We start from the raw sequence: 25,550 nt of genomic DNA on the forward strand, positions 1-25,550 counted from the left end.
CGATTGAAAGAGAGAGAGAGATAGAGGCGGCAACGCCTTTGACGCTCTCGCCGTTTTTGATCAACTTAACGACGCCTTGTGTAAAAATTATATTTTCTTCATTACTACTTACTGGTACATTTCATCTACATCACATAAAAATACAAAAGCGTTTGCTTGCTATCGATCAATCAATCTATATCGATCGTTATTCTATTTGCGGACTAATTCTATATGCACATGTTTATATTTCTCTATTGTTGCGCGTCTTGTTCTCGCGGTTCGTTCTCGGGGGCCGGCTCTTCCTCCTCCGGCTCCGACTGTAAAAGTGGTTTCGTCGACACTTGAGAATCCATCAAGCCGGCGATTAATCCGTCCTCTTTCTTTTCCTCGCCTCGTTCTTTTGCTTTTTCTTCTTCAGAAGAAGAAGAAATAGAAGGATGCGCCTCTCTGCTTCCGCTCAACAAAGGCGACATTTTTTCCACGAATATCTTCGCCTCCTCCCTCTCCTTGGCGTCTAAAATCTTCCTCTGTCCGTGAACGAAGGACAAAATCCCGTTCCACCCGAACCCGACGATGTTCATGAACGGAATCGTCAAGTGCCTCGGAACGACCCAGAAGTTGAACATTTGCGCGGGTACCCAGACGATCCACAAAGCGCGCATGGTTTCAAACACCGTATCGTTCCATAACGTTTTCAAAGTCCCGTAAAACTCTCCCGCGCTGGTTTTGTTTTCCGACCACATCTTAATCGCCAAGAACGTTGGAAAGTATACAAAAGGCGCGACGAAGAGTTGATCCGCGGCAACGATTGCCCCAGTCGCGCCTGGGATCCCCATCTTTGGTTTCATCACCCCGTACAGCGGTTTCAACATGTGATTGTACAAAGAGTACTGAAACGCGCCTACGTACGCCACGCCGAGCGCGAAGAAACACCCAACCCTCTGATAATCCAAATGCGTGTTCCCTTCCACGAATATTTGGACGAACGCGTCTGAACTGACGCATTTAAACACACTCGTCGCCAAGGCGGCTAAAAAAGGCTTCTCTAAAAACACTTTCTCGTACAAACACATCCAATATTCCTTGTACCATCTCAACGTCGCCGGATGAAACAAAACGTTCGGAAATTTCACCCCGGCGTGACGTAAAGAACTAATCGGGTTCGGTGGTTTCTTATACGCTCTGGCCACCGCATCTATGGTCGCGTAATCGATCACTTGCTCGGTTTTTTGCCAGTACGGGTTAAAGAAATACGACGACGGCGCCGAGGAACCGCCTCCCTCTACTCCCGCTTCCGCTTCCGTCGTCGGATGATTTTGTTGATTCAAAGGTTGTTGTTGGGTCCTTCTGCTCAATTTACTATTACTGCTACTAAAAGACGACCAGTACTCGTTCAAAGTCTTCCTCGCGTTTTCGATCCGACCAAACGCGCTGGTAGGAGTAGTACTACTACTACTCGTACTCGTCTGTTGTGCTCCGTAAAAATCCTTCTTATTCGAGCGAATTTGTTGTTTTGCAACCACGTCTTCTCCTCTGTGTACTCCTCCTCGTTTCATCCGTTCGACGACGAGTTTCCTCGCGTCTTTGAGAACCTCCGAGGCTGTTCGTTTCGTGCTCATGAATAATCTTCTCGTCGTGGAATCTTTCCCGTGGGGGAGCCGCCAACGAGTAATCCGAGCAAGAAGAAGAAGAGATAAGAGATGCACAAACGACGACCGCAAAGAAGATGAACGCAAAGATGGGCTGTATAGCGCAGGTGTGCGTGTCGTGCGCGTAACGGAGAAAGAAAGTAAACCTTGTTTCGTATAAAAAATGGTGGTGTGAATGGTGTCTTATCGCGCTTAAATTCTCGTTTTTTGTGACGTCTACCACTTGGAAAATGTGAGAAAATACGCGAAAGCGACATTAATGATGCGGCGAGAAGAAGATCTCTTTAGCTCTCTCTCTTTTTCTCTCGCTGTAACACTACTACTTTACTCCTCTGTCATCACAGGTCTAGTTGTTGCCCTCTTGTTCTGTTTATTTCTGTTTTGAAAACGCGCGGACGTGGAAGCTCAGGGTGACCTTCCTATGCGGCGGTTCTTCGTGTACTCCTACTCCTTCTCCTCCTCCTCTTTCTGCGCTCGCTGAAGCGCTTGTTTTCGCCACGGTGTTGTTCGAGTTCCAATAGTTGCGCGCGGCATTTAAGGACGCATCTGTTTGGTGGAACCCGGACGCGCCCATTTTTAGGAGGAGTTGAACGTCTTGCGAAGACATCGGAACGGCGCGTTCGATGATTTCGCTACTACTATTACTATCACTACGACTACTACTTTCAATTGGCGCTAAGGACGTCAATTCTTTGAGTTGCTTTTCGACGCGTTCGGATTTGTTGTCTTCGATGTTGAGACAAATAACCCCGCGTTCTTTCGCCTCGTTCGAGCGCAACTCCTGTAAATGCAAAGGCGACGGAGAGACGACGAGGAACGTGCCTTTTTCTTTCATCGTTCTTTCGATTTCTTTTCCGTTTCGAGGCGCAAAGACGCTCAAAGAAATGTCGACGCTGTCGTCTTCCATCGGCACGTCGTTCGCGTCGGCAACGGCAAAGAAGAATTCCGCCCCGTTTACTTTTTCTTCTAAAATTCTTTCATCTTCATTAGCAGCAGTAGTTATCATCATTCGTTTCGCCGCGACTCTCACCGCTTCTTTACTCGCGTCGATGCCGATAAATCTAAATCGAACGTTCCGTTTCCTCGCTCTTTCGCGCAGCGATACGACTTCATCGTTTTCCCCAAACACCAACCACCTCGAAATCTTCTCCAACCAGTACCCGTCGCCGCACCCGATGTCTGCAATCGTAACAAAAACCACTTCTTCCGCCTCTTCTTCTTCTTTCCTCTTATTGTTCATCTCGAGCGCTTGTTCCGCTCGCGCGCGTTTCTTCGCCTCCAATTTTTTCCGTCGAGGACCAACTTTAAAGCCACTATTAGTATTCCCATCCTCGGGATGATGTTGCGTTTTCTCGCTCTTCTCGCTGTTGCTACTCTTTATACCATTGCTCTTCTCATCGTCAGCGTTTTCCTCCTTTTCTTCGCTTTCAAGGCATCGAGACACCGCCTCCAGCACTTCTCGTTTCAGTTTCTCTTCGAAGAGAAAATCAAACGTTTTAGAGTCGAGAAACTGTTTCCGGCTTTGTACCATCTCTCGAGTATCTCCTGTTACTGTTCTTGTCGTCAGTAAGTGCGCGAATCCTTCTCTCGCGATATCTATCGAGTGCTCGTTTGGGCAGCGTAATGCCATCGAGTGCTTCGTCAACGGTTTTGCGCACGTGGGACATTTGAACGGCGAAAAGGAGGAGGAATGAGAAGCGTACGAAAAGCATTTCACCTCGTTTCTTTTACTGCTGTTGTTTCTTCCTTTTTTCCTCCGAGAAGCGATTGTTGTCGGGAGGAGGAAAGAAGAAGACGACAGCAACATCTTAGTAACGTCTTATTCTCTGAGGAGAAAAGGGAGTTACGAAGGGGAGAAATACAGACTCATTATTAAAGAGTAAGAACGAAGCACTTACGAGTAAGAAATACGCACTCATCGGGCTCAATTTGAGTAAGAAATACAGACTTACACCCTAAATTCTTAGTACGTACTTCTTACTCTCTTCTGCCTGCGTGTGAAAATGCATCAGATTTTTTTCCCGCCAAAATCTCTCCTCATTAAAAGCAGATACAAACGTAATTTACTGCGCGCGAATAATAAACTACTCGCCTTTCGCGACGAACGCCTCCTCTCTCTTTCTCGAATTATTCAAAACTCGACCTTTACGGCAGAGAAGAGTCAGAAGAGAGATGAAGAAAAAGAAGCTCCCAGAGAAGGAAAACGATGAAGAAGAAAAAGATGAATCTAAAATCGATTCATTTTTGCATCCAATCGATGCGTCGTTGACACATCTCGCCTCGAAAATCGAACGAGTCTGCTTCCCGTCTTTACGAGCGAGAGAGATTCTAGGCGAAGAAAAAGAAGCGAGCGATGGCGTGGTGCGTTTTTATTTATACACATTCTCTCTCTCTTTCGAAGAACGTTTCATTAAGCGCTGCTTTTATTTCTTTTCTCTCTCTCTGAATTGATCTCTCTAACGAACTCTCTCTCTGATATATAGACGAAAAACCTGTGGCATTGCGTCATCGCGTACGTCGTACTCACATCTCACGCACACACAAACGAGTACTTCGTGAAGAAAAATTTAGGGGACGTTTTGATTCATTTTCGCGTGAACGCGGCGGATTTCTTCACCGCGTGTCGGACCTTCGCGTGCGTGTGCGCCAAACCGCTGAGGAAGATTTTGAGGGAGGAAACGAAACATCCTCTTTTGAAAGGAGATGAAAGGGACGAGGACGAGGACGAGAGCGAAGACGGAGATGAAAACGCGAGGAAGAGACAGAAAACCGAGGACAAGAAGGACGACGAGGATACAAAAACGAAGAAAGCGCCGACGAGAAAAACGAAATCTCCGAAACTCAACGCGGATGATTCCGAGGACTTGGAAATTGCCGAAATGAAACGATTGGAGCAATTTTTAGGCATGGATAATTTGCGAGCGTCGTTCGCGTTTAGCAAAGTCATCGCGACAAAGTTCGAGCAGTTTTGTAAGACGCACTTTCGCGTGGACGAAACGTTGGGACGAGCGTATTGTCGGTTCGCGTGGAACGCGTTTTCGTTGACGAAAGTGAAATTAGGTACGAGCTTGTTCGAAGACGAGGATAACGAGGAGGACGGCGACGACAAGAAAGCGAAAGAGAAACCAAAGCTGATGTTGTCCTCGAGACATAAAAAGAGGAAAGGCACGTACGCGGAAAAGAAAGAGACGATTAAAAAAGAAGAGGCCGAAAGAAGAGAGAGCAACAACAAAAAAGTCTCGTCCCATACCACACACGCGGGAGGAGTACCGAATTTGTACGAGCAGTTTCACCTTCTCGTCGCGATTCAAGCGTTCGCGTTAACCAATGCCCCGGAAACGTGTTTAAGAACGAGCTTGGAAAACATGCTCTCGATGACGGAAAAGGATCCGGAAACCGGCGAGCCTTTGGCGCTGGAATCTTTGTGTCGATCGAGCAAGACGAAGCTCGCGAGCTGTCAGAAAATGTTGAAGAACATCGAAAAGTTGCACGAATCTATTTTGAAAGAGAAGAACACGTTGAGAAAGAAGTATTTCGAGAAGAATAAGAAGAATAAGACGGCGATGGAGAACGTCAAGTTAGCTTCGGATATCTTTGAACGCGAGTACGTGGAAGCGGTGAGAGAGAAATTCGGATGTCGCGCAATCAACGAGAAATTGTACGTGCCGTTCCTTTTAGCGGAAGAAGAAATAGATGAGGAGAAGCAACGAGAGAAAAATCTTCCCGCGCCGTTTGATGTGCTCAAAGGCGATTTGCGAGAACAACCGATTGGTTTTGCGCGACTGCGAGCCGCAACGCCGATGCACAAGAAGGATAAAAGTTTCACGTTTCGAACCGGATCCGCGGTGGAAGCAGCTGTAGCAGTAGCTACTGCTGCTACTACTACCGCTGCTGCGACGAATACTACTAACAACATCGGGGGGACTTTTATTCCGCCTACGCCGCAATCGCCGTACGCCGGGTTCAATAAAACTGTCGCCGGCGTGGCGGTTGATTATAACAACGTTCAAAACACGCCGATTTCAAACGTCATGTACGGCGTCGAATGGATCGATCGAATCGTTTCGCCATCATCAAACAACGTTGATAACACGCAGCAAAACGACGAGACTTTACGTTTACTCCGCGAATGCATCCGAACAAAGAACAACGACAAAGATAAACTCCAAGACGCGTACGCGCGCGCCGAGCGTATGATTACCAAGTGCAACACGCTCACTCGCGAAGATGCGTTCACAAATCTCAACGCCGCTGCGAAGCGAGGCAACGTTTCGAAATCACTCGATAACATCGTCGACAACAGGGCGACGGATGCCTTGGCCGTGTTCAAATACTTCTTTCGAGCGATTTTGAGAGACGAAATCAATCGCATGGAGGCGACGACGACGATGACGACGACGAACGCAAACACCATCTCTGATTCGACGAAGCGTGCGATATCGATGCTCGTGGACTCGAAACGATTCGTCGAAGTAGTCGTCGCCTTATCCGTCGAGGTAGTTTCCGTCGCGCGAAACGGAGTCCATTTGAGCACGAGTAGTGGAATCTACGACGTCGGTCCAAGTTTCACCGGGAATGGCGGTAATCGCGCGATTACGTTGCGCTTTCCAGCTATTCCCAACGCGATTGGTTTAAACGCGTTTGATGTTTTGAACGGCATCGAGCCGTTCGTGAGATCGAGACCGGAAATGCCGCGAGAAATTAGAGCGTACTTTGGTCGAATCGAAGAGTCTATGTTAGAAAAGTTAAGCTGGAAAAAAGATTCGAGTTTGTATCCACTTTTGCGCGTGGCGACGACGAAGAGCGGCGCGAAGAAGAAGAACATCGGAGAGACCGCTGCGATTGCTGCCGCTGCTGCTGCTGCTGCTGCAAAGAGCGAAGATAATATTACGAACAACAACAACAACAACGACAACAACGACATCCACTCAAACAGCGCCAATCAAATCGCCGCCGTACTTCTCGGTGGCACGTTAGCATCCGGGCAAAAAGTCACCAAACCGCTCTCAAAACACCACACAGCGCGATCGTTAACGCATATGCAACAATTCGATCGCAATGTTCTCGGGAAAGGAGGAGGAGGAAGAGGAGGAGACTCGAATGATGACTCTCCGATTGATGAAGAGAAGAAGAAGGCGTTAGATGTGGCACAAATGGCACATACCGCGTTGCGTTCGCCGCCTCGAACGACGACTATTATTGGTAGTGGCCATATGAGCGCATTTTCCCCTTTGAAAACAAGCGCGTTTACGGCGTTTTCAACTCCGGCGAGACGAGCGTCCGATAACGCGAACATGGGATCATCGTCCTCAGACGTAGAGCGAATCAGTGGGATTGCGCACGCGCAACAGCAGCAGTATAATCGAGCGGTTTCCTCGCCCGGCGTTGGTGCGAAAATACCGTTACCGTTACCAGACAAGTACGCCGTAGACGACGACGACGACGATGATTTCGAAATCGACGACGAAAAGCGTCGCGCGAAAGCCTCCTTGGACGTTTTTTTCGCCAAAGTCCTCCGATTAGCCGCCGTGCGTTTAGCTGATATTTGTGCCCGGCTCCACGTCAACCAAGAAGTCACCCGACGCGCGTTCCAAATCTGCGAATTCGTCGTGTTTGAAAAAACCTCTCTGCTGTACAATCGACATCTCGATCAAATCATCTTGGCGTCCATCTACGGCGCGTGCAAAATCGCATCCAGCGAACAAGATCGAAACGTGAAATTCAAAGACATCGTGTATCGATACCACAAACAACCGCAGTGCGTGGAAGAGGTGTTTTGGAGCTGCCCATTAACGGTGACCAATCCCGGGTTGGAAGTCGTCAGTCGCGGCGATATCATCGCGTTTTACAACAAGCAGTTTGTCCCGAACGTCAGGCCGTTCATGTTGCAGTTACGAAAAGGAGGAGGAGGAGGAGCAGGAGGAGGAAATTCTGACGACGCGCTCACGACAAAATCGCAAAAGACGACGACGACGACAACAACGACGACAAAAATGACGTCGACGCCGAAACGACCAAAAGCAGCAGGGACGACGATGACTGCCATTCAAAGCACGCCGAACCGATCTCGAGTTCACTTCGATTCGGAAGCGTTGCTCAAATCCCCCATACGGGAGGTGAAAGGAACCGCAGGCGCCGGGAACGTGTACGTCTCACCAATGCGTCCGGAGACGAGAGAAAAAGCCTTCGTACACTCAAACAACAGGGGAGGCGTCCACGACGATGAGAATACCAACGCCGCTCTTCTTCATCACACGTTCGCTTCGCCGGCGAGAAGAACCACGGGCGGGGGCAGAAAATCTCCGTCGGATACCAAAACCGGGAACATAATCGCGCTCGTCGGTCAAAGCGACTTTCACGAAATCAACGAAACTTTGAGTCAAAAGAGCAAACAAGACTAGTAACATTTCGAGCTGCTCTCTCATCCGTCTCTTTCCTTCCTTCCTGTTAGTGTTATTATCATTATTGTTATTATTGTATTATCGTAAATACGTGTTGCACTGTTGCTTTTCGCCTCAGAAATTCTACGGAACACTTCTCCAAGAAGAAGAAGACAAAGAACATAATGAATGAAGCTTTAAACGTTCGAATTTCAGCAACGAAAACGTTGCATTCCGTTTCTTCTTCTCCTCTGCCTTTTTCCTCGCACGTCCATCTCGTGTCCGTAAAGGACAGCCCGACGGCGTTTCTCTTCGCGCATTTCGTGCACGAATGCCTCAAAATCCAACGCAACGACAAAAAGAACGAAGACGAGGAGGACTCTGACGATGATGAGAACAACAAAGACGAGGATACGAAGAACGAGAGGAACGCGACGAAAACAACAAAAACGAGCAGCTCGAGGACATCGAAAAGAAAAAGAGCTGCAATAGTGTTCGTGGAAACGATGAAACCGTTCGAAACTTCAATCAGTCCGCACTTGAGGAGGAAAAAAGCTGAATTTTTGTACCAAAAAAAGGAAAAATTTGGGATCGAATCCATCGATTGTTGGTCGACACCAATGGCGTTTAATTTCAACGATGACGATGATAAAGAAGAAGAAGACGAAAAGGAGGAGAATGTGTTTACGGTGAATGGCGCGCGTTCGAGTGCAACGTCGAGTTTAGATGGTTTGTATGATTTGATCGCGAAGAAGGTATCGGGGACGGTCGGAGACGATACTATCGGAAGAACGATGGAAGAGTGTAGCAGAAATGGTGGTGCGAGTATTTTTATCGACTCGTTGGACGTGTTAGCGGCGAGAACGAGCGAGAAAGCGGTCGTGCGGTTCCTCGTGCGGTTGAGAGCGATGGAGAATGTGGCTTTAGTGACGGGGTGCCAGGCGGCGGAGGATGTCGAGGATGGATTCTTAGACGAGGACGACAGAGAGCGCGGGACGATGCAATTACTGATTGAAAACTTAGCCGACGTGACGTTGACGACGTCCAAGTTACCTTCCGAAGGTGGTAATAAAGGTGAGTTGGTCAAGGTTGTCACGAGACATCGAACGGTGGATTCCAAGTATTTAGACTGGGACGGGAGCGTCGTGGATGGAAATAGAACTTTATTGGACGAAGAGAATGGTGGCAGTCGACGACCGGGCGGAAAGTTTTCGCACGTCACTGCTGGCATTAGTAGTGGTAGAAATTTTGACGACGACGACGACGACGAGTTGACGTTCTCTTTAACGACTGAGTGCGTGGCGACGATTTCAGAGCTCGGCGCGAAATGCGAGCGATATAGTTTCAGCTTGTAGAGAGTATAGAAGAGTTTTTAGCGCATAATACACACATACTACGTAGTTATTTCAACTTAAAGAGAAGTTTAATACTCATGTATTAGAATTTACAAATGCTTATTAATCAAGTTTAATACTATTCTGTGTATATATTATCTATTCGTCGAGGTCCATGGGAATCGCCAAGGCGTCGTTATCTCGTCGGTCGTTTTCTTCTTCCGATTTTGAAGAAAGCGAATCTCTTTTGGCGGCAACATCTCTATCCTCTTCATCGTCGTCGTCTTCGTTGTCATCATCATCATCGCCGTCATCCAAATCTTCCTCCAAGTTAATCGACCCGCTCTTAATCGCTGGATCGTTTTCTATTAAATCCTTATCCGCCTCTTCGTCGTAAAATACACCTTTGTTTGCCTCGAGAGACATCGAAAACCGGCTCGTCTTCTCCTCTTCAACCTTCGCCTGCCCGTCTTTCTCGCGTGCAGTAGAAGGCGGCAGGGCATCGCCGTTCCCGTCTTCTTCTAAAGAGTCTCGTTCGTCGTGTTGATCTAACATCTTCCTCGCCGCTTCGTTCGCCGCGTCGAGCGCATCGAGCTCGGCTTCCGCATCCGCCAGTCGTTTCTTCAACGCTCTCGATTCCTCGTCGTCTTCTTCCTCCTCTTCTTCCTCCTCCTCTGGAATCTCCTCTTGCGTGATTTTCAACTCCATCGCGGCCTTTTGTTCCGCTTCCATGATCAAATCCTCCTTCGCTTTCGACGCTTTTCTCGCCTCTTCTTCTCTCTCTTCTTCGAGCTCCAACTCCGCCATGCGAGCGGCTTCGTTCGCTTCCTTTTCGGCTTCTTGATCGTCGTCGTCGTCGTGGTTAGTATTATGAATCGCTTCAGAGTTCCTTCGCGTATTTTCCTCGAGCTCGTCGTCTCTTTCGTCTTCCTCGTCTTCGTCGTCCGTGTCCGGCGCCAGTCGGATGTGCTTCCCTCTGACTTGTTCGTTTTGTTCTTCCTCTTGGTGTTGTTGTTGTTGCTGTCCGTCGTCGTCGTCGTTTTCATCGACGAGTACTGTTGGATTCTTTCGAGGTCGTCCACGCTTCTTCTTCCCGCTCCCGTTGTTGTTCATGTTGTTGTTGTTGTTGTTGTTGTTGTTGTTGTTGTAATTCGGCGTCGCGCGACCGTTTCGTCCGTAATACTCTTTCGGGGTCTTGGCGAACGTTTTTATCCTGCGACCGTGTTGATCAAACTCGACGCCATCGACGTCCCAGATTTCCTCATCTTCGGCGTCGGAATCGTGCAAAGGAGCGCCGTTTCTGGCGGTCATCAACTGATCCAACGAGTCTCGTCGTTCGGCGCCGATTTTGTTGAACTGTTCCGTCGGTCTCAATTTGAGCACCCTGAATGTTTCCGACGGGCCTCCGGGCGTTTTTCTTGGCCACATTTTGTTTCGGGTTTGCCGTTGCGTGGCTTTGATGGTCGGTAACGATCCATGGACGCGCTCGTACACCTTCTTCTCGCCTCGCCAATACTCCAACGGTTTTTGTCTTTGGCGCGAACTTTTGCGCACCTTTTGTGAGCCGCCTGTTAAATCTTCGACGACGATGGTTTGTAAACCGCCAAAGGCTAAAGATTTTCTTCTGGCCATTTCTTCGCGCAAGCGTTTGTGCGCTTCACCTCTAGGTTTGCGAATAGGGAATCCTTCCTCATCGAACGCGCGGTCGTCAGCGAATTGACCGCCTACTAAATCTTCTTGGTCAAAGTCGTCGTCGCCGGCTTCGAATCCTCCGCCAAACTCGTCGTCGTCGTTGTTCAAGTTTTCGTTCAACATTCCCACCGGTTGCACTTGCGGTTGCGACTGACCGCCTGCTGCCCCCATGTGCGAGACGCCTTGCCAATCCGGACTGTCTTGATGCAAAATAGCTTCGTCTTCTCGTCCCGGGATGTTGAACATGTTCACCAGCGCTTCCGCAGCCATCGGCGTGTTGGTCACCTCCCCGCCGCTCCCCATGCTGCTCTTGCGTAACATTTCTCGTCGTTTCTCTAATTCCATTTGCTCTCTCTTCAGTCTCTCCTCTTCGATAGCTTCGGCTAACACTCCGCCTTCTTGCATGTGCTGCTCGCGAAGCAATCGTAACTGCGAATTCATCTCCATCGAAACTTTTCTCTGTTGTTGTCCTTTCGCGTGCGGACTCTTCGGTCGAAACATCGGTTGCGCCGTCCTGTTCCCGTTAAAATCGTACCCGGCAAATCCTTCGTTCTCGGCGAACGACCCGGCTCGATCGCCGTCTCTCGATGCCGCCGCCGAGTGTTCGCCCTCACCAGTAAAATTCGTCCCATCCAACTCCTCGACCACCATCGCCGTTCGTCTTTTCTTCGCTCCTCCATCCGGAAGCGCTGCTCTCCCCAAACTCTCCGCGGGCGCTTTCATCACCAACACGAACGGTCTCGGTTTCACTTGTCGCCCGGTGCCTTTTCGTTTCCGTAACCGTTCCATTCGCGAAGATGACATCGACGAATGTTGGGTTAGATTTTGATGTCGCCTTCTTTGCGCTCCCGCTTGGTCCGTTTGATTCCCCCAAGAGGTCCCAAAGGGTAACTTATTCCCTTGGCCATTAGTATTCGACGATGTTTCTTGTGCTTTCTGTTGCGCCGCTCGTTTCCTCGCCGCTCGCAGTTGCGCTAATCTCGCGCCTCCTTCCACCACCGGTGGGCGTCCGGATTGGAAAGACACTCGTCTTTGTTGTTCGTTCATGTTTTCCATCTGTTGGTGTTGGTGTTGGTTTTGTCTGTACACGAGAGACCGGGAGGTGGATTTTAACGCGGATTTGATTTGCGTCGTTTGTCCATTATTGTTGATGTTATTGTTCATCGGTTGTGCGCCCAGAGGTACCCTGATGATGCGTTTAAAGAGAACGAGAGAGAGAAGATGCGATAGTTTCCCCAAAGCGGCGTGAGTAATAATACAGAGAGAAGCGACAGAGAGGAAAGGAACGAAGAATGGAAAAATTCAAATTTTGAAACGGATCGATTGAAAAGAATGTGAATTGTTCCTATGTTTACCTTGAAACGACGCCCAGAGGAGGATTTGGAGGAGGGAAAGGGACGACGGTATCATCGTTCCTCTCCATGTTGAACTCAGTCTTTTAACGCGCAAAACGAAGAGATGTGGTAGAGTATTTCGTGCGGTTTTTACTCAATTATACTGACGAGACATTTGAATTTTGAGGGGGAACTTAGACACCGATATTTAGGGTTTTTGAATTTTTGCAGCATTGGGTTCAGTTCGAAAGCGTAGTGATACCACATACGTGTGTCGTGTTTATCAGTAGATAATATATATATATATAAATAATTAAAACGTGTAGATGTGTGTAACTCTTCTCTTTTCCTTCTTCTTTTCCGAGGAGGTTGTTCCTTCCTCCTCCTCGGTTTTAGTACAACTTTGTTTGCCGACTTTGACGCGCGGTTAGTCAGATTTTTTATTATTACTTGCGGGTCCACGGATCGAATCCATCACCATCCGAGGATGACGCGCCGCCCATGGCCATTTGCGTTTCGTCGTCGTCGGGGTACCCAGAAGCGATGTCTTCCTCGCCAAACCCGATTCGCGCCACGTCGTCGCTATCCTTGTTGTTATTAAAATCAATCACGGACAACTTTTCCAACGCGTCCTCCGCGGAGGTGCGGTATTGCGTGCTCTTCGCCATCGAGCGCTTCTTCGCCTCTTCCATTTGTCTTTGCTCCTCCTCCAACTTGTACTGTCTCTCCTTGGCAACCTTTTCGATTTCCATCTGTCTTTGGTGCGCTTCCAACACTTTCTGTTCTCTCTCCGTCTCCGCCGCTTCCGCTTGCGCTTCCGCCTTTGCCAACTTCTTCTCTTCGATTTCGCGCTCGGTTCTCGCCTCTTCGTATTCCTTCGCCAATGAAACTTCCAGCGCCGCGGCGCGTTGCTTGGCCGTGTGGGACTTCTTCTTCGTCTCTTCCAACGCCGACGAAGCGGCTTCTTTCGCGGCTTCGACTGATTTCATCGCGTGTTGCACGTGCAAGTTGAAATCTTCCTTGGTTTTCCCAAGCATGTCAAACTCGTCTTCGACTTTACGTCCGGCTAATCGAGAAATGTCTTTTGCGTTTTGCACTTTTCTCTTGGCAACTTCTTGAACTTCTTGGATCTTCTTTTGCGCGAGTTCGGTGATGTCGTCGACTTTTTGGGCGGCGATTTTCGCAACTTCTTGCGAGTGCTCGTAGTTCGCTTCCGCTTCCGCTCTTCTCGCCGCGGCTTGCTTGACTTTCATGGCGGCTTGTTGCGCCGCTTCTTTCGCACGTTCCATGGCTTTACCGCCGTCGCTGAGCGTCGGTTTGCACGTCGTCGCGATGTGTTTCAACTCGACGAGTTTCTTCAATCGCGCGGCGTTGACAAACTCTTCCTTGGATTTGCGTCCCAAGGTGGAAAACAACTCTTTTCTGGTGATGTCCGGCGATTGGTTCGCCGCTCTCCCGATGGCTTCCTCCAACGCTTTCGTGTTGATGGTTTGCTGCTGCTCGCCCATGGACGCTTCACCTTTGGAACCACCCATATTTCTCTTGAGCGTTTCTTGCGCCAAGTGTTCGACTTTCGTGACGTCGTAGTACTTATCCGCGGCGCCGTTCTCAATCTCCAAAGCTTCTTCGTCCGTTTCGCTCATATCAGAAGAAGTCTCGCCTCGTTGGATCTCCAACGCAGATTTCTTCTTGGATTTGGAGCCGTCGCCTTTGTAGACTTTCTCAATCGCTTCGCGTTCCAACGCTTTTTCGCCGTCTTGCGCGAGCTTTAACACCTTATCGGTTCGAGTTTGTTCTTCGGTTTGTTGTTCATGTTCTTCTTCTTCTTCTTTCATTTGTTCTTCTTCTCCTTCGTCGCCTTCGTTTTCGTCGTCGACTTCTTCATCGACGTGAACGCCCATGGATTTGCCCAATCCGGCGGCAACGTTTAAGTCTCCCTTCTTCGTCGTCGACTTCTTCTTATTCTTCTTCGACAACATCTTCGTTTGCTGCGGTAAACCCAACTGCGGCATTTGTCCCGGCTTGACCGGATCTTGACTCGATTGTTCGCCGCCAACCATTTTTTGCAACAAAGCGAACACCCCGGTGTGCTTGATCTCTTCCTCGGCGACTTCAACCAACTCTTTCTCTTCGGATGCGTTTGGCAACGCTTCTTCCAACAACATGCGTCGAGCGCCTTTGGAGGCGTAAGTAGACTTGTCGTCGTCTTTATCGCCGCTGCTGCTCTTGCGTTCGTACAAACGTTCTCTCTGGTTGTTGTTGTTGTTGTCTCTAGAAGAAGAAGAAGAAGAAGAAGAAGAAGAGGAGGAAGAGACGGATCGTCGCTCGTCTCTTTCCGTCTCTCTCTCCACGAACTCCTCGTCGTCGGCGTCCGAGTGAAACTTTTCCCTGTACCCGGAAAAATTCTTGCTTGGACGTCGATGGTCCTCGTCCTCAGAAGCGCTGCTGCGGCTGCTGCTTTTCTGATCCGAAGACGACGATTGCTTCTTCCTCGATGATTGGGGTCGGTGCTTTTTCTCTTCTTCGTCCTCTTCGTCGATATCGTCTTTGGCCAAAGTCTTCGTCAACTTCTTCTCGAACCTCGCGTCCTCTCGCTCTTCCACCGTTCGCTCCCCGTCCGAAGAAGAATCCTCCTTTGCCTCCTCCAAATCATCCTCTTCTTCGTTCGCGAATTTCTTCGTCTCCTTCATCCGTTTTTGCATGTCGTTGAACTCTCGCAAAAACGTATCCGTGTTTTTCGAGGAATCGATTTCTAAATCTTCGTCGTCGTCCTCTTGATCCTCCTTCTTTCCTCCGTTCGCATTCTTTAATTTGGATAAAAACGCGTCCGCTTTGGCGTATTTCTTATCGTCTCCTTCTTCTTCTCTCTCGCCCATCTCCGACGCTGCCTTTTCTCCCGGTAACAAGGAATACGTCTTCTCGTAGTCACGCAGGGCGGATTTCCCGCACGTGTCCACGATCAAACTTTTCATGACATCGATTTGATCGGAAACGCCCAATAAAGACATCGGAGAGCCAGATTTGAACGCCGCGTCGATGTTATACGCGCCGCTATTCTTTTTACTCGACGAAGAAGCGCTCAAAGCGAACGCGCCGAGAGATAACGCGCAGATGAATCCAACGCTTTTCGTTTTCGAGGATGAGGAGGATGAAATCTTCCCGCGGCTCGTCTTTAATGGTAATGTTGCCAAAGTCTTTTCTTCCTCTAATAAAGAGAGACGTTCGCCAGTATTCTCCTCTCTTTTCAACAGATGACCCATCGTGCCAATGGTGTTCATGATGATGTGTGTGTGCTTTTGTATAGTGTGTGTTCTCTCTCGCGAAAGGCGACCTTGATCTCTCTGAAGTAAAGTGATAGCCGCGTTTCGTTTCCCAAGAGAGAAAGTTTTGACGGAAAACACTTGAGAGAAGAAAAAAAGGAGGTTTAGAGTTTAGGGTTTAAATTATTTTTACGAAAAAATGTGAAAAAATGCAGAAAATGTTCCTCTCATCGTCCCTCTTTTCCTCTTTTTTCGTCAATCGTCGACCCGTCAAATCAAAAAACGGCCACTTTACTCAAACGAGGAAAAACAATTTCCAAGATCTCACTCGTGAGACGAGAGAAAAAAGAAGACGAAGAAGAAGACAAAGAAGAAGAAGAAAAAACCGAAAGGGGGCGAAACGCGCTCGAAAGAAAAGTAATTCGGAGGTTTTTCTTCCGCTTTTAGTACTACGCGTCGCGTGATGACGACGTTGTTGTGGGAATTGATCGTGAAGTGCGACGATATTTGTTTGACTCATATTTTACCGAGATTGAATCAAACTGATATCAAATTCTTGTACGAGGTGAATAGTGAGACGAGAAAGTTGGTGAAGAGATCATCTCGCGCGGGTGATTTGAAAAAGAAGTTTAATATTGATGAGATGTCGTCGATATCGACTTTGGAAGTTGCGCGGGAGAATAAATCGTCGTGGACGAGTTGGTGGTACGAATCATATTTCTGCTGGAGAGTTGCTCTAACGAATAAACTCGAGTTGCTCACGTGGGCGCGAGAGGAGAAAAAGTGTAAGTGGGATTACAGGACGATTTGTGCGGCCGCAGAACAAGGTAATCTGGAAATGGTAAAGTATTGCGTTGCAAAGAAGTGTCCTATCAATGTGTTTGCGTGTGCAAGTGCTGCCTTACACGGTCATCTCGAGGTACTCAAATACTTACGGGAAGAAGCGAAAGCGACTTGGGATTCGAGAACTGCCGATAGGGCGGCTGAAAACGGTCATCTTCACATACTCGAATATCTTGTTGAGCGTAAGTATGATAAATATGACGAAGATGCGTGTGAGTACGCGGCCAAGAACGGCCACTTAGACTGTTTGAAGTACTTACACGAAACCGTCAAAGCGCCTTGGAATTCGTATACTGCCAATGGGGCGGCTTTAAGTGGTCATCTTCACATACTCGAATATCTTGTTGAACGTAAGTATGATAAATATGACGAATGTGCGTGTTGGTATGCAGCCAGAAAAGGCCACTTAGACTGTTTGAAGTACTTGCACGAAACCGCCAAAGCGCCTTGGGACTCTCGCGCCGTACGCTACGCGCACGAGAACAACCACCCCGAGTGTTTACAATACCTCCTCGACAACGACTGCCCTTTACCGCACGGTTGGCGATACGAACATGGAGAGCTGCACACATCGTAATACTCATCATCTACATCATATTAAACACGCATACATTTTACATGCTTAATACACATGTGCACTTTTTAAAGATATTTTTCTCAGAGACGTAAAAAAGTGCGAAAAGACTTCTTAAAAACAGACGCGCGCTTAGCGCGCGCGTTCACCCGCGTTCGCGCTCGAAAAGAAAGAGACGCAGTGCACGCGGACAACCCTTTTTTGCTTTCGATGATGTGGTCACAGAGAAGGGATTTTATGACGAGTCGTCCTGATTCTCTCAGCGAGATGATACATTGGATAACGGAAGACGTAACGAACGACACCTCCATCGCTTTGTACGCGTTCGAAGAAGAACGAGTACAACAACAACAACAACAACATCAGGAGGCATCGAAAAAGAACAACAACAACAACACGAGCAACCACAAAACGAGCCTCTCGTTTTCTTCGTGTTCGTTCAAACTGGAACAAAAATACACGAGGTTTGAAATGCAATTGGCGGTTTTGTTCACCAGTCAGAACATTCACCAAACGCTGAAAGTTAAGCGGAAAGCACAAAACGAGGAGTCAATCGAAAGAAGAAAAGAAAGATGCGCGATATTCATGGACAGTTCCTCGAAATATTTCGTCGTGACAATTCTGGCACTTTTTTTACTCGAGATCGAGTTTACGTGCGTGGAGACGAGCGAAGAGGTACGAGCGCTCGTATTCGACGAGCGGTGGAATCCGTGCACTTTCGCCGTCGCGTTCGAGCGAGACAGAACGTTTTTGGAAGAAACGCTGGGACTGCTGACATCAGAGGATGATGCGAAGAAGGTAGGAGGAGGAAAAGAGTTCGTGATACTGACCGAAAAATCGTCGGCGTTGCGCGAGCCGCTCGACGACGCGAGGATGATGTCGTCCTCGAAAGGATGTCACGTTGGAGCGAGAGACGCGTTCGTGAGGAAAGCGATGGAGGATTTGAATTTATTTTCATCTTCCTCCGCAAAAAATAATAATAACAACGCGGCGGCGACGGCGTACGTGTGCTTTACCTCGGGTACGACGGGCCGACCGAAAGGCGTGAAAACAACGAGAGAGAACATCGAAGCGTACGCGAGGGCGAAAGTGAAGAATGAAAAATTAGACGCGTCGAGTATCCTCGCGTTGGTCAGCGCGCACGTGTTTGATCCGTGCATAGGAGATATCGCGAGCGCTATAGTTGGTAAGTCAGCGATAGCGACGTTTTCTTCCAGAGCGGCGTTGATGCGAGGAGGGAACGCGTTGAGAAACGCACTCGTTGCGAGCCGAGCGACGCACGTGTGTTGCACGCCGTCCTTTTGGGAGTTTGGCGGCATGTTGGACGACGACAACGACGACAACGGTTTACTCCTTCCAATGCACCTCAAATTCGTCTCGCTCGGTGGCGAAAAAATGTCGAAATCGATCAAAGATTCCTTCAGAGAGAGTGGAATTACTTTACTCAACGTCTACGGCGTCACGGAGGCTACGGTGTACCAAACGAGTAAGAAAATTTCAACTCCCTCGTCAGAAGAAGAAGAAGTAATGAGATACAAAGGCGCGACGAACATTGGCACACCTCTAGACGAGTCTTTCGCTTCCCTCGTCATCGTCGATAGAAGAAACGAGGACAACGATGATGAATACGACGACCAGGAAGTTGCCGAGGATAACACCGTCGGCGAGATTGCCATTTACGGCCGAGGCGTTCCTCCTGAAGGCTATCTCGAAAGCAACGCACCTCCTCGCGGAAGAAACGCGTTTCGCGATATTCAATTCAGAGCAGGGATCAAAAGTGCGAATAACGATGACGACGTCAAAAGAAGAAGATGTTACATGACGGGCGATCTCGGATATTTTGATTCGAAAACGAACGAATATTACCTTCTCGGACGAATCGAATCCGATCGCCAGGTAAAAATTCGCGGCCATCGCATCGAATTGGAAGGCGTGGAGAGCCTTCTGCGCGAGCGGTGCGAAAAGTGCGCGCTGATGCCTAACGTGATCGAGCGGTCGATTTTGTGTTTCGTGGACGAAAATATCAGTACGAGTAGTAGTAGTAGCAGCAGTAGCGATAATAACGAGAATGACGCGGCGAAAGAAATAGTCGCGTTTATAAAGCTCATTGGAGAGAATGACGACAATGCCGATGAAGAAGAAAACAGGCGCGCGAGGCGGATGGACGTACTTTTGACGATTGATTTAAACTGTTGCGCGCCGTGGTTGTCTCTCTCGGGGAACAACGCCGCGATGGTACCGAGAAAATTCGTCTTTCTCGAGAAAGACGAAGACGCGTCGATTCCACTGTCCGCGACGGGTAAACGCGATTTTCGCGCGTTTTACGAGCGACATCGAAGTAAAGAACGAGTCGCAGTCAAACTCGCTTGTTCACCCTATTCTGAACGAGACGAAACGGCGAAGAAAAAAGACGAGCTGGAAACGCTCGTTGCGAAATGTTGGGCGGATGCGCTGTCGTGCGGCGTGAACTTTGAGAACATAAGAAAGAACGATTCTTTCGTGCGCCTCGGCGGTAACTCCATGTCCGCGCTCATCGCGTGTCGTAAAGTGCGAGAGGCGATGAGAAAGAGGAGGAGTTTCCTCGGCGAGAACGACGAGAACGACGACGAAAATGGTTACGAAAATGAGGAGGAAAAAGAACCAGGGGTGAAGAAATCCGAAGCCGGAGCGCTCTTGGCGCCGGAGAATATCGACAACAACGACGAGGAGCAAGAAAATAGTACCGTCCGACGTTTATGCGGCGCATTCCTGGGCGTCGATGGCGAAGGCCCGCTCGCGCCGTGCGAACTTTTAAGGCGTCCAGCACTCGCGAGCTATTGCGCGTTCCTCAGGGCGAATTTCGTTGGTCTGAATTCAAAATTGGCATCGAAATCATCATTGGCATCATCATCCGCTAAAGAAAAGAGGGAAGAAGAAGAAGAAGACAAAAGAGAAGAAGAAAAAGACAAAGAGATACATCCAGACGTGCTCGCTGCAAAAGCTGCCGTGTATCGGGCGTGCGCGAGAGGCACGGACGTGTCGCTCGTTTGCGCGCTCGTCGCGCCATTCGTAAACGACGCAGAGCTTCTTCGCGAGATTCTCGGAAACGCCGCGGCGCTTTCGACGACAAACGAGAAGAGAGGCAAAGACGGTGATGAAAACCTTACCGCGTTACACGTCCTCACGTCTCGAGCAAACATAAACGAAGACTATTTGTCGGAAGAAAAAGTTCTTCCGCTCGTCGAACTTCTCGTTTGCGAGTATAAAGCAGACGCGCTCGCGCAAACGCGAAGCGGGAAAACGACGCCGATTCACATCGCTGCCGCGAGAGGATGTCCGAAGATTTTGAAGATTTTATACCAATCTCTCGATAGTTTTGTCGCCGAGGACGATGTCGGCACAAACGAAAAGAAGAAGAAAAAGCGGCTGTTTTTCATGAAAGACGCGGACGAGCAAACGTGCTTACATTTAGCCTCGAGATCGGGGAATCGCGAGGCGGTGAGAGCAGTCTTGGACATTTTGTTTGATGGTGACGATGACCAATTCTCGAGATTTTCCGCAAGTGTGGTACACGCCACGGACGCCTGGAACCGCACGGGGCAAGATTGGGCGTTTCTTTTGGGGTTTCACGACGCGCTCGAGGTGTTTTCGACGTTTTCGCTCTCAGCGTCATCATCATCGTCTCGCGAACTCGGCGAAAACGAGAGGGACGTTCTTCTTCCTCTTCTTCCCGTGGAACGAGACTTGATTTCGCTTCCCTCCAAATCCTCCTTCTCCTCCGAGCCGTCGTCGTCGAATACTCGAAAGATGGATGTTTCCAGCGAATATTTGGAGACGCTTTTCACGCACTTGAAGAAGAAGAATGACAAAAACACGATTGAAAACCGACTTCGCGCGGCGTCTGGTTTGCGAGACTCTTTGTGCGCGAACGCGAGGAACCGCCAGTTGGCGTTCGAGAGAAACGTGGCGACAGTTTTAATCGAGACGTTGGTTTCGTTAGTCTCCGAAGAGCCAACAAACAAAAGGATGGAAGAAGAAACGCTTCTTCTTCACGTGATTTTTTGCATTCGAAACGCGGCTGGATACGGCCCGGCTCGGAAACAATTCCTCACAGAGCTCGACGCGCTTCCCGCCTTAGCCTCCGTCGTGAACGGAAGACGAAAAGAAAAACACCCGCGCGAAGAAGGAGAAGGAAGAGAAAGCGAAGAAGACAACATCTCGTGGCAAGCGTTATCGGCGATGATTGTTCTTTGTCGAGCGAAGGAGACGAAAGAGGGATTACTCGCGTCGATGGAAATGTTGAAGGAGCTCGGGTATGAAGACGTGTGTGGTCCTATTTTCGAGCGAACGAATATGAAAATTTTGAAAACTGCGGCGTTATCGGCGGCGGCGGCGAAAAGAGAGACGAGATAAAAATAGACGCGCGAGAGCATACGCGGCGCCGCTATACATTTGTTGCAGAGGAGTTACATCATCTTTAGTATTTAGTAGTATACGTAGGAAAATCAATATATATAAACAGTTTCGTAGATCTTCTACACTATCTGTGTTTTAACTGTGTAGGCAGTAAGAACATAATAATAATATAACTTAATGAAGGACATTCTCGCGTCGATTACTGTAATCGTCCTTGTAACTTGGCAAAGCACGCTTGCGGGTCCGCGGCGCACTCCTCCGCCTCCTTCGCCAACTTTTCCGCCTCCGCCTTCAACGTGTCCGCCTCATCTTGCACCTTCGCGGCCGTCTCCTTGGCCGCAGAGGATACGTCATCCTTCGCTTGTTCCGCCGCTTCTTCGGCGTTTTGCTCCGCCTCTTCCGCTTTCTCTTGCGCTTCTTCCGCATCGCCCTTCACCTTGGCGACGAGCTTGTTCCAGCACTCCGGAATGTCTTTGAAGCACTCTTGGATGTCGTCGGTAATGCTGCCACCCAACAACGCCGCTTGTGGAGGCGCTTCCGGTTTGCAGGTCTCCCAGGACGGGTCCGCGGTGCACTTCGTAAACTTCGCTTGCACTTGAGCCGCCATTTCTTTGGATTTGGCAACCATGTCGTCCGTGACGCCAGTGGTGGTATCTTTCGCTTGCTCAGCCATCAAGGCAACCTTGGCAGAGGCCGCCGCGGCGTCCGCCTTGGCGGCATCGACTAACGAGGCCAAGCAGTCTTGCGCCTCAGACTGCGGGTCGCAGGAGGATTTCACCTTTTCCGCCGCCGCTTGGGCTTCGGATTTGGCGGCATCGAACGCGGCTTGTTCCGCTTCGCAACCTAACGAAGACGACGGGATGGTGATTCCATCGCCGAGCTCTTCGAAGCACGATTTCATGGCGGACACAGACGCGGTGCACTCTTTCAATTTGTTTCCGTTCTTCTCCGCGTCGGCTTTCGCGTCTTCGACCGCTTTCGTGGTGCACTCCGGAACGTCGCTGGTGCACTCGGAAAAGTTCTCAGAGAGCTCCGTGGCGCCTTCCTCGACTTCTTTTTGCATCAACGCGGCTTTCGCTTTGGCCAATTCGAAATCGGCTTCCATCTTCGTCTTCATCTTCTCGCCGCACGCGGCAAAGTCACCGGCGCAGGCTTGCAACTCTGCGCCGGCGGCTTCGGCGTCGGCTTTGAACTTGGCGACGGTCGATTCCAACTCTTCTCTACGCTTCGCAACCATATCTTCTGCACCCAAGGAGAAGGTATCCTCGACGTCGTTGCCCATCTGTTCGAAGCAGGACGGCAAGTCCATGGCGCAGGATTGCATCTTGTCGCCGGCAGCTTTGGCGTCAGCCTGCGCTTTCTCGACTGACGCAGTCACGCACTCCTTGATGGCGTCGGCGTCGCCGATGCAGTGTTGAAAGTGCACGCTGTTCGCCGTCGCGTCTTCTTGCATTTGTTTCGTCATCAATTCCGCTTTCACTTGCAACGCTTCCGCGTCCGATTGCATCTTGGCTTGCATTTTAGCACCGCACGCGACGACATCGCCGACGCAGGATTTAAATTCAGCTCCGGCGGCATCAGCTTTCGCTTGCGCGTCCGCGAAGGCAGATTCCAGTTGCTCTCCGGCGTCTGCGGTACCTAAAGAGAAAGTATCGGTAACATCGCTGCCCATTTCGGAGAAGCACGATTGCATCGAGTCGATCGAGGAAGTGCAAGATTGCAACTTCGCCCACGAAGCGTCAGATTTCGCTTTCGCGGCTTCCAAGTCAGCCGAGATGCACTCCTTGACGGCGTCGACGTCGCCGACGCACTCTTGAAAGTGTTCGGAAGACGCCGTGGTACCTTCTTGGACTTGCTTCGCCATCAAAGCCGCTTTCGCTTGCAACATTTTGGCGTCCGCGGTCATCTTCGCCTTCATCTTCTCGCCGCACGTTTCAAAGTCATCGGCGCAGGCTTGCAACTCCGCACCGGTGGCTTCGGCGTCGGCTTTGAACTTAGCAACGTCCGCTTCCAATTCCGCGGAGGTTTTGGCCATCAAATCGCTGTCCTCCGGTTTGTCGTCGCAGCCGAGCAAACCCAACGTGTCCTTCGCGTCAGACGTGGCTTTCTCGATGCACGCTTGACCGTCAGCGACGCACGCTTCGACGTCGCCCTTCGCCGCTTCGGCATCCGCTTGCGCTTGCTCAACCTTCGCGTTCGCGCAGGCGGCAATCGCGTCGGAAGAACCGGTGCACTCGGAAAACTCAGCCATACCAGCGGTGACGCCGTTGGTCACCGCGGCTTTCATCATTTCCGCCTTGGCTTTCGCCATCGCGGCGTCCGCTTCCAACTTGGCTTTGGCCTTGGCCTCGGTGTCCGTGGCGCACGTAGCAACGTCAGACGCGCACGCTTGCCAGTCCGCACCGGCCGCTTCGGTTTTCGCCTTGGCGTCTTCAAACGCGGCTTGGATGTCCATAAAGACGTCGTTGGTGCCGAGTTGCGACTTGGCGCCCGGCGCCGGCAACGCGGAGACGCACGCCGCCGGATCGGTTTCCGTCAAGCAAGTGAAGCAATCCGACGCGGAAGTTGCGCACTTTTTCAAATCAGAAGTCGTCTTTTCAATGTCCGATTGTGCTTTCGCTTGTGCTTGCTGGAAGCAGTCTTGGACGTCCGACGCGCACACTTGAATGTCCGTGCCGGTTTGCTTGGCGGCGGCTTCAACGTCTTGCGCGGCTTGCGCGGCGTCGTCTTGCGCTTTCTTCGCGCACGCGGCGACGTCGCCGACGCACTCTTGCGCCGGTTCGACCGCATCTTTCGCCGCTTGCGCGGCTTTGGCTTCCCACAATTGCGCCTTGACCTTGGCCAACGCCACGTCCGCTTGCATCTTGTCGACTGCTTTTCCCCAGCACGTTTCCACGTCTTCCGTGCACGCTTGCGCGTCCGTCGCCGCTTGTTCGGCTTCTGCTTGCGCTTTCGCCACGGCGGTTTGCAAATCTTCAATCGTGTGCTTGACGCCGTCTTGAATGGACTTCGAGGCGTCCGTTGCGGCGTCGGTAACCGTCGCCCCGGCGCCTTCAACCGCATCCGTGACGTCCCCGACGACATCCTCCGTCGATCCGAGTTCGCCGACGTGCGTCGCCGCTTTCAACTTATCCATCGCTTCCGTCATTGCCGTCACGCCTTGTACCATCGCGTTCGCGTCTCGGCCCAAATCCGTCATCGTATCCGCGAATTCGTCCAAGGATTCCGTGATCTCCGCTCCCGCTTCTTCCACGCAATCGGATTTTTCCTTGCAGTTTTCCGCTTCCGAGCGAATCTTTGCCGCTTCTTTATATTCGTTTATTCCACGCATTTATTACACATAATAAACAACAACAACGTAATAAAAACAACAACAACAACAGAGAACGTTTAAACGTGTGATGATGATAATCATGAGATTAAGAGAGAGAGAGAGAAGCATTAAGCGGTGAGTTTCGCGAAGCGCAAAGCAAGGTCACAAAAACCCTAAATAAAGAAAAGGGTGTTACATCGACCCCCAAAAGTGGAGGAAACGATGACGAGAAAACGACGACGTTTTGATACGCGAAGAGGACAAAAATCGATTCGCCAACCGCGTAAAGCGCACCGCACGAGCGCAAAGAACACCCCTCGATCCTTTGTTCGTGCGTTTTCTCTATTCACGCGCTTTAAAAAGAAAAGAAAAGATTGGAGATTTTGATCCACCAAAGCGCGGCTCCTTTAAAGAGAAGAATACGAAAACGAAAAGAACTTTCTACGAGAACGCACCAGCTTTGGCATCGTCCAACGCGTCCCCGAGTCTTAACGCAGAACTACCCACGCCATTAGAGATCCTGTTCGAACCAGAGGCGATGGCAAACGCGCAGCCGGAGGCGAGCAACGTCGCGCCGACGAGTCTCTTGAAATTGGAACCTTTTGTTCCATCATTCGATGATTTCGAGAGCAACGGAGCGTCTTCTTTTCCATGCATAGAACTGGTGTTGTTTACGGTACCGTAGACCTTCATCTTGTTACGAGTGTAAGAGTGAGTGTAGTACGGAGAACTTTGTAAACAATGCGTGAGAGTTATAAAAGATGCGTTCTTTAACGTCTTCGAGTCTCGATTGT

The 25,550-nt window shown here is 49.9% G+C and overlaps 9 protein-coding genes across 9 annotated transcripts; 4 read left to right on the forward strand and 5 right to left on the reverse strand.

Annotated features, from left to right (window-relative positions):
• Positions 1–233: 233 nt before the first annotated feature.
• Positions 234–1,601, reverse strand: Bathy16g01680 (predicted protein; the record flags this gene model as incomplete). Its single annotated transcript, XM_007508539.1, has 1 exon — positions 234–1,601. The coding sequence occupies one exon, from the start codon at positions 1,599–1,601 to the stop codon at positions 234–236; it is 1,368 nt and encodes a 455-aa protein (XP_007508601.1).
• A 400-nt stretch (positions 1,602–2,001) lies between these two features.
• On the reverse strand, positions 2,002–3,438 carry Bathy16g01690 (rRNA (guanine-N(1)-)-methyltransferase; the record flags this gene model as incomplete). Its single annotated transcript, XM_007508566.1, has 1 exon — positions 2,002–3,438. The coding sequence occupies one exon, from the start codon at positions 3,436–3,438 to the stop codon at positions 2,002–2,004; it is 1,437 nt and encodes a 478-aa protein (XP_007508628.1).
• A 365-nt stretch (positions 3,439–3,803) lies between these two features.
• On the forward strand, positions 3,804–8,032 carry Bathy16g01700 (predicted protein; the record flags this gene model as incomplete). The annotated part of the gene is made up of 2 exons (XM_007508594.1): positions 3,804–3,992; positions 4,115–8,032. The coding sequence occupies 2 exons, from the start codon at positions 3,804–3,806 to the stop codon at positions 8,030–8,032; spliced, it is 4,107 nt and encodes a 1,368-aa protein (XP_007508656.1).
• Positions 8,033–8,196: 164 nt separating this feature from the next.
• Bathy16g01710 (unknown protein) lies at positions 8,197–9,366 on the forward strand (the record flags this gene model as incomplete). The annotated part of the gene is made up of 1 exon (XM_007508549.1): positions 8,197–9,366. One exon carries the CDS (start codon positions 8,197–8,199, stop codon positions 9,364–9,366), a length of 1,170 nt encoding a protein of 389 aa, XP_007508611.1.
• Positions 9,367–9,504: 138 nt separating this feature from the next.
• Positions 9,505–12,201, reverse strand: Bathy16g01720 (predicted protein; the record flags this gene model as incomplete). Its single annotated transcript, XM_007508433.1, has 1 exon — positions 9,505–12,201. One exon carries the CDS (start codon positions 12,199–12,201, stop codon positions 9,505–9,507), a length of 2,697 nt encoding a protein of 898 aa, XP_007508495.1.
• Positions 12,202–12,817: 616 nt separating this feature from the next.
• Bathy16g01730 (unknown protein) lies at positions 12,818–15,649 on the reverse strand (the record flags this gene model as incomplete). Its single annotated transcript, XM_007508420.1, has 1 exon — positions 12,818–15,649. One exon carries the CDS (start codon positions 15,647–15,649, stop codon positions 12,818–12,820), a length of 2,832 nt encoding a protein of 943 aa, XP_007508482.1.
• A 445-nt stretch (positions 15,650–16,094) lies between these two features.
• Bathy16g01740 (conserved hypothetical protein) lies at positions 16,095–17,051 on the forward strand (the record flags this gene model as incomplete). Its single annotated transcript, XM_007508627.1, has 1 exon — positions 16,095–17,051. One exon carries the CDS (start codon positions 16,095–16,097, stop codon positions 17,049–17,051), a length of 957 nt encoding a protein of 318 aa, XP_007508689.1.
• Positions 17,052–17,285: 234 nt separating this feature from the next.
• On the forward strand, positions 17,286–21,440 carry Bathy16g01750 (predicted protein; the record flags this gene model as incomplete). Its single annotated transcript, XM_007508637.1, has 1 exon — positions 17,286–21,440. The coding sequence occupies one exon, from the start codon at positions 17,286–17,288 to the stop codon at positions 21,438–21,440; it is 4,155 nt and encodes a 1,384-aa protein (XP_007508699.1).
• Positions 21,441–21,642: 202 nt separating this feature from the next.
• Bathy16g01760 (cell wall surface anchor family protein) lies at positions 21,643–25,449 on the reverse strand (the record flags this gene model as incomplete). Its single annotated transcript, XM_007508537.1, has 2 exons — positions 21,643–24,749; positions 25,212–25,449. 2 exons carry the CDS (start codon positions 25,447–25,449, stop codon positions 21,643–21,645), a joined length of 3,345 nt encoding a protein of 1,114 aa, XP_007508599.1.
• Positions 25,450–25,550: the final 101 nt, after the last annotated feature.

Source organism: Bathycoccus prasinos, assembly GCF_002220235.1.
Source record: "Bathycoccus prasinos genomic : Chromosome_16".
NCBI classification, from domain to species: Eukaryota; Viridiplantae; Chlorophyta; class Mamiellophyceae; order Mamiellales; family Bathycoccaceae; genus Bathycoccus; species Bathycoccus prasinos.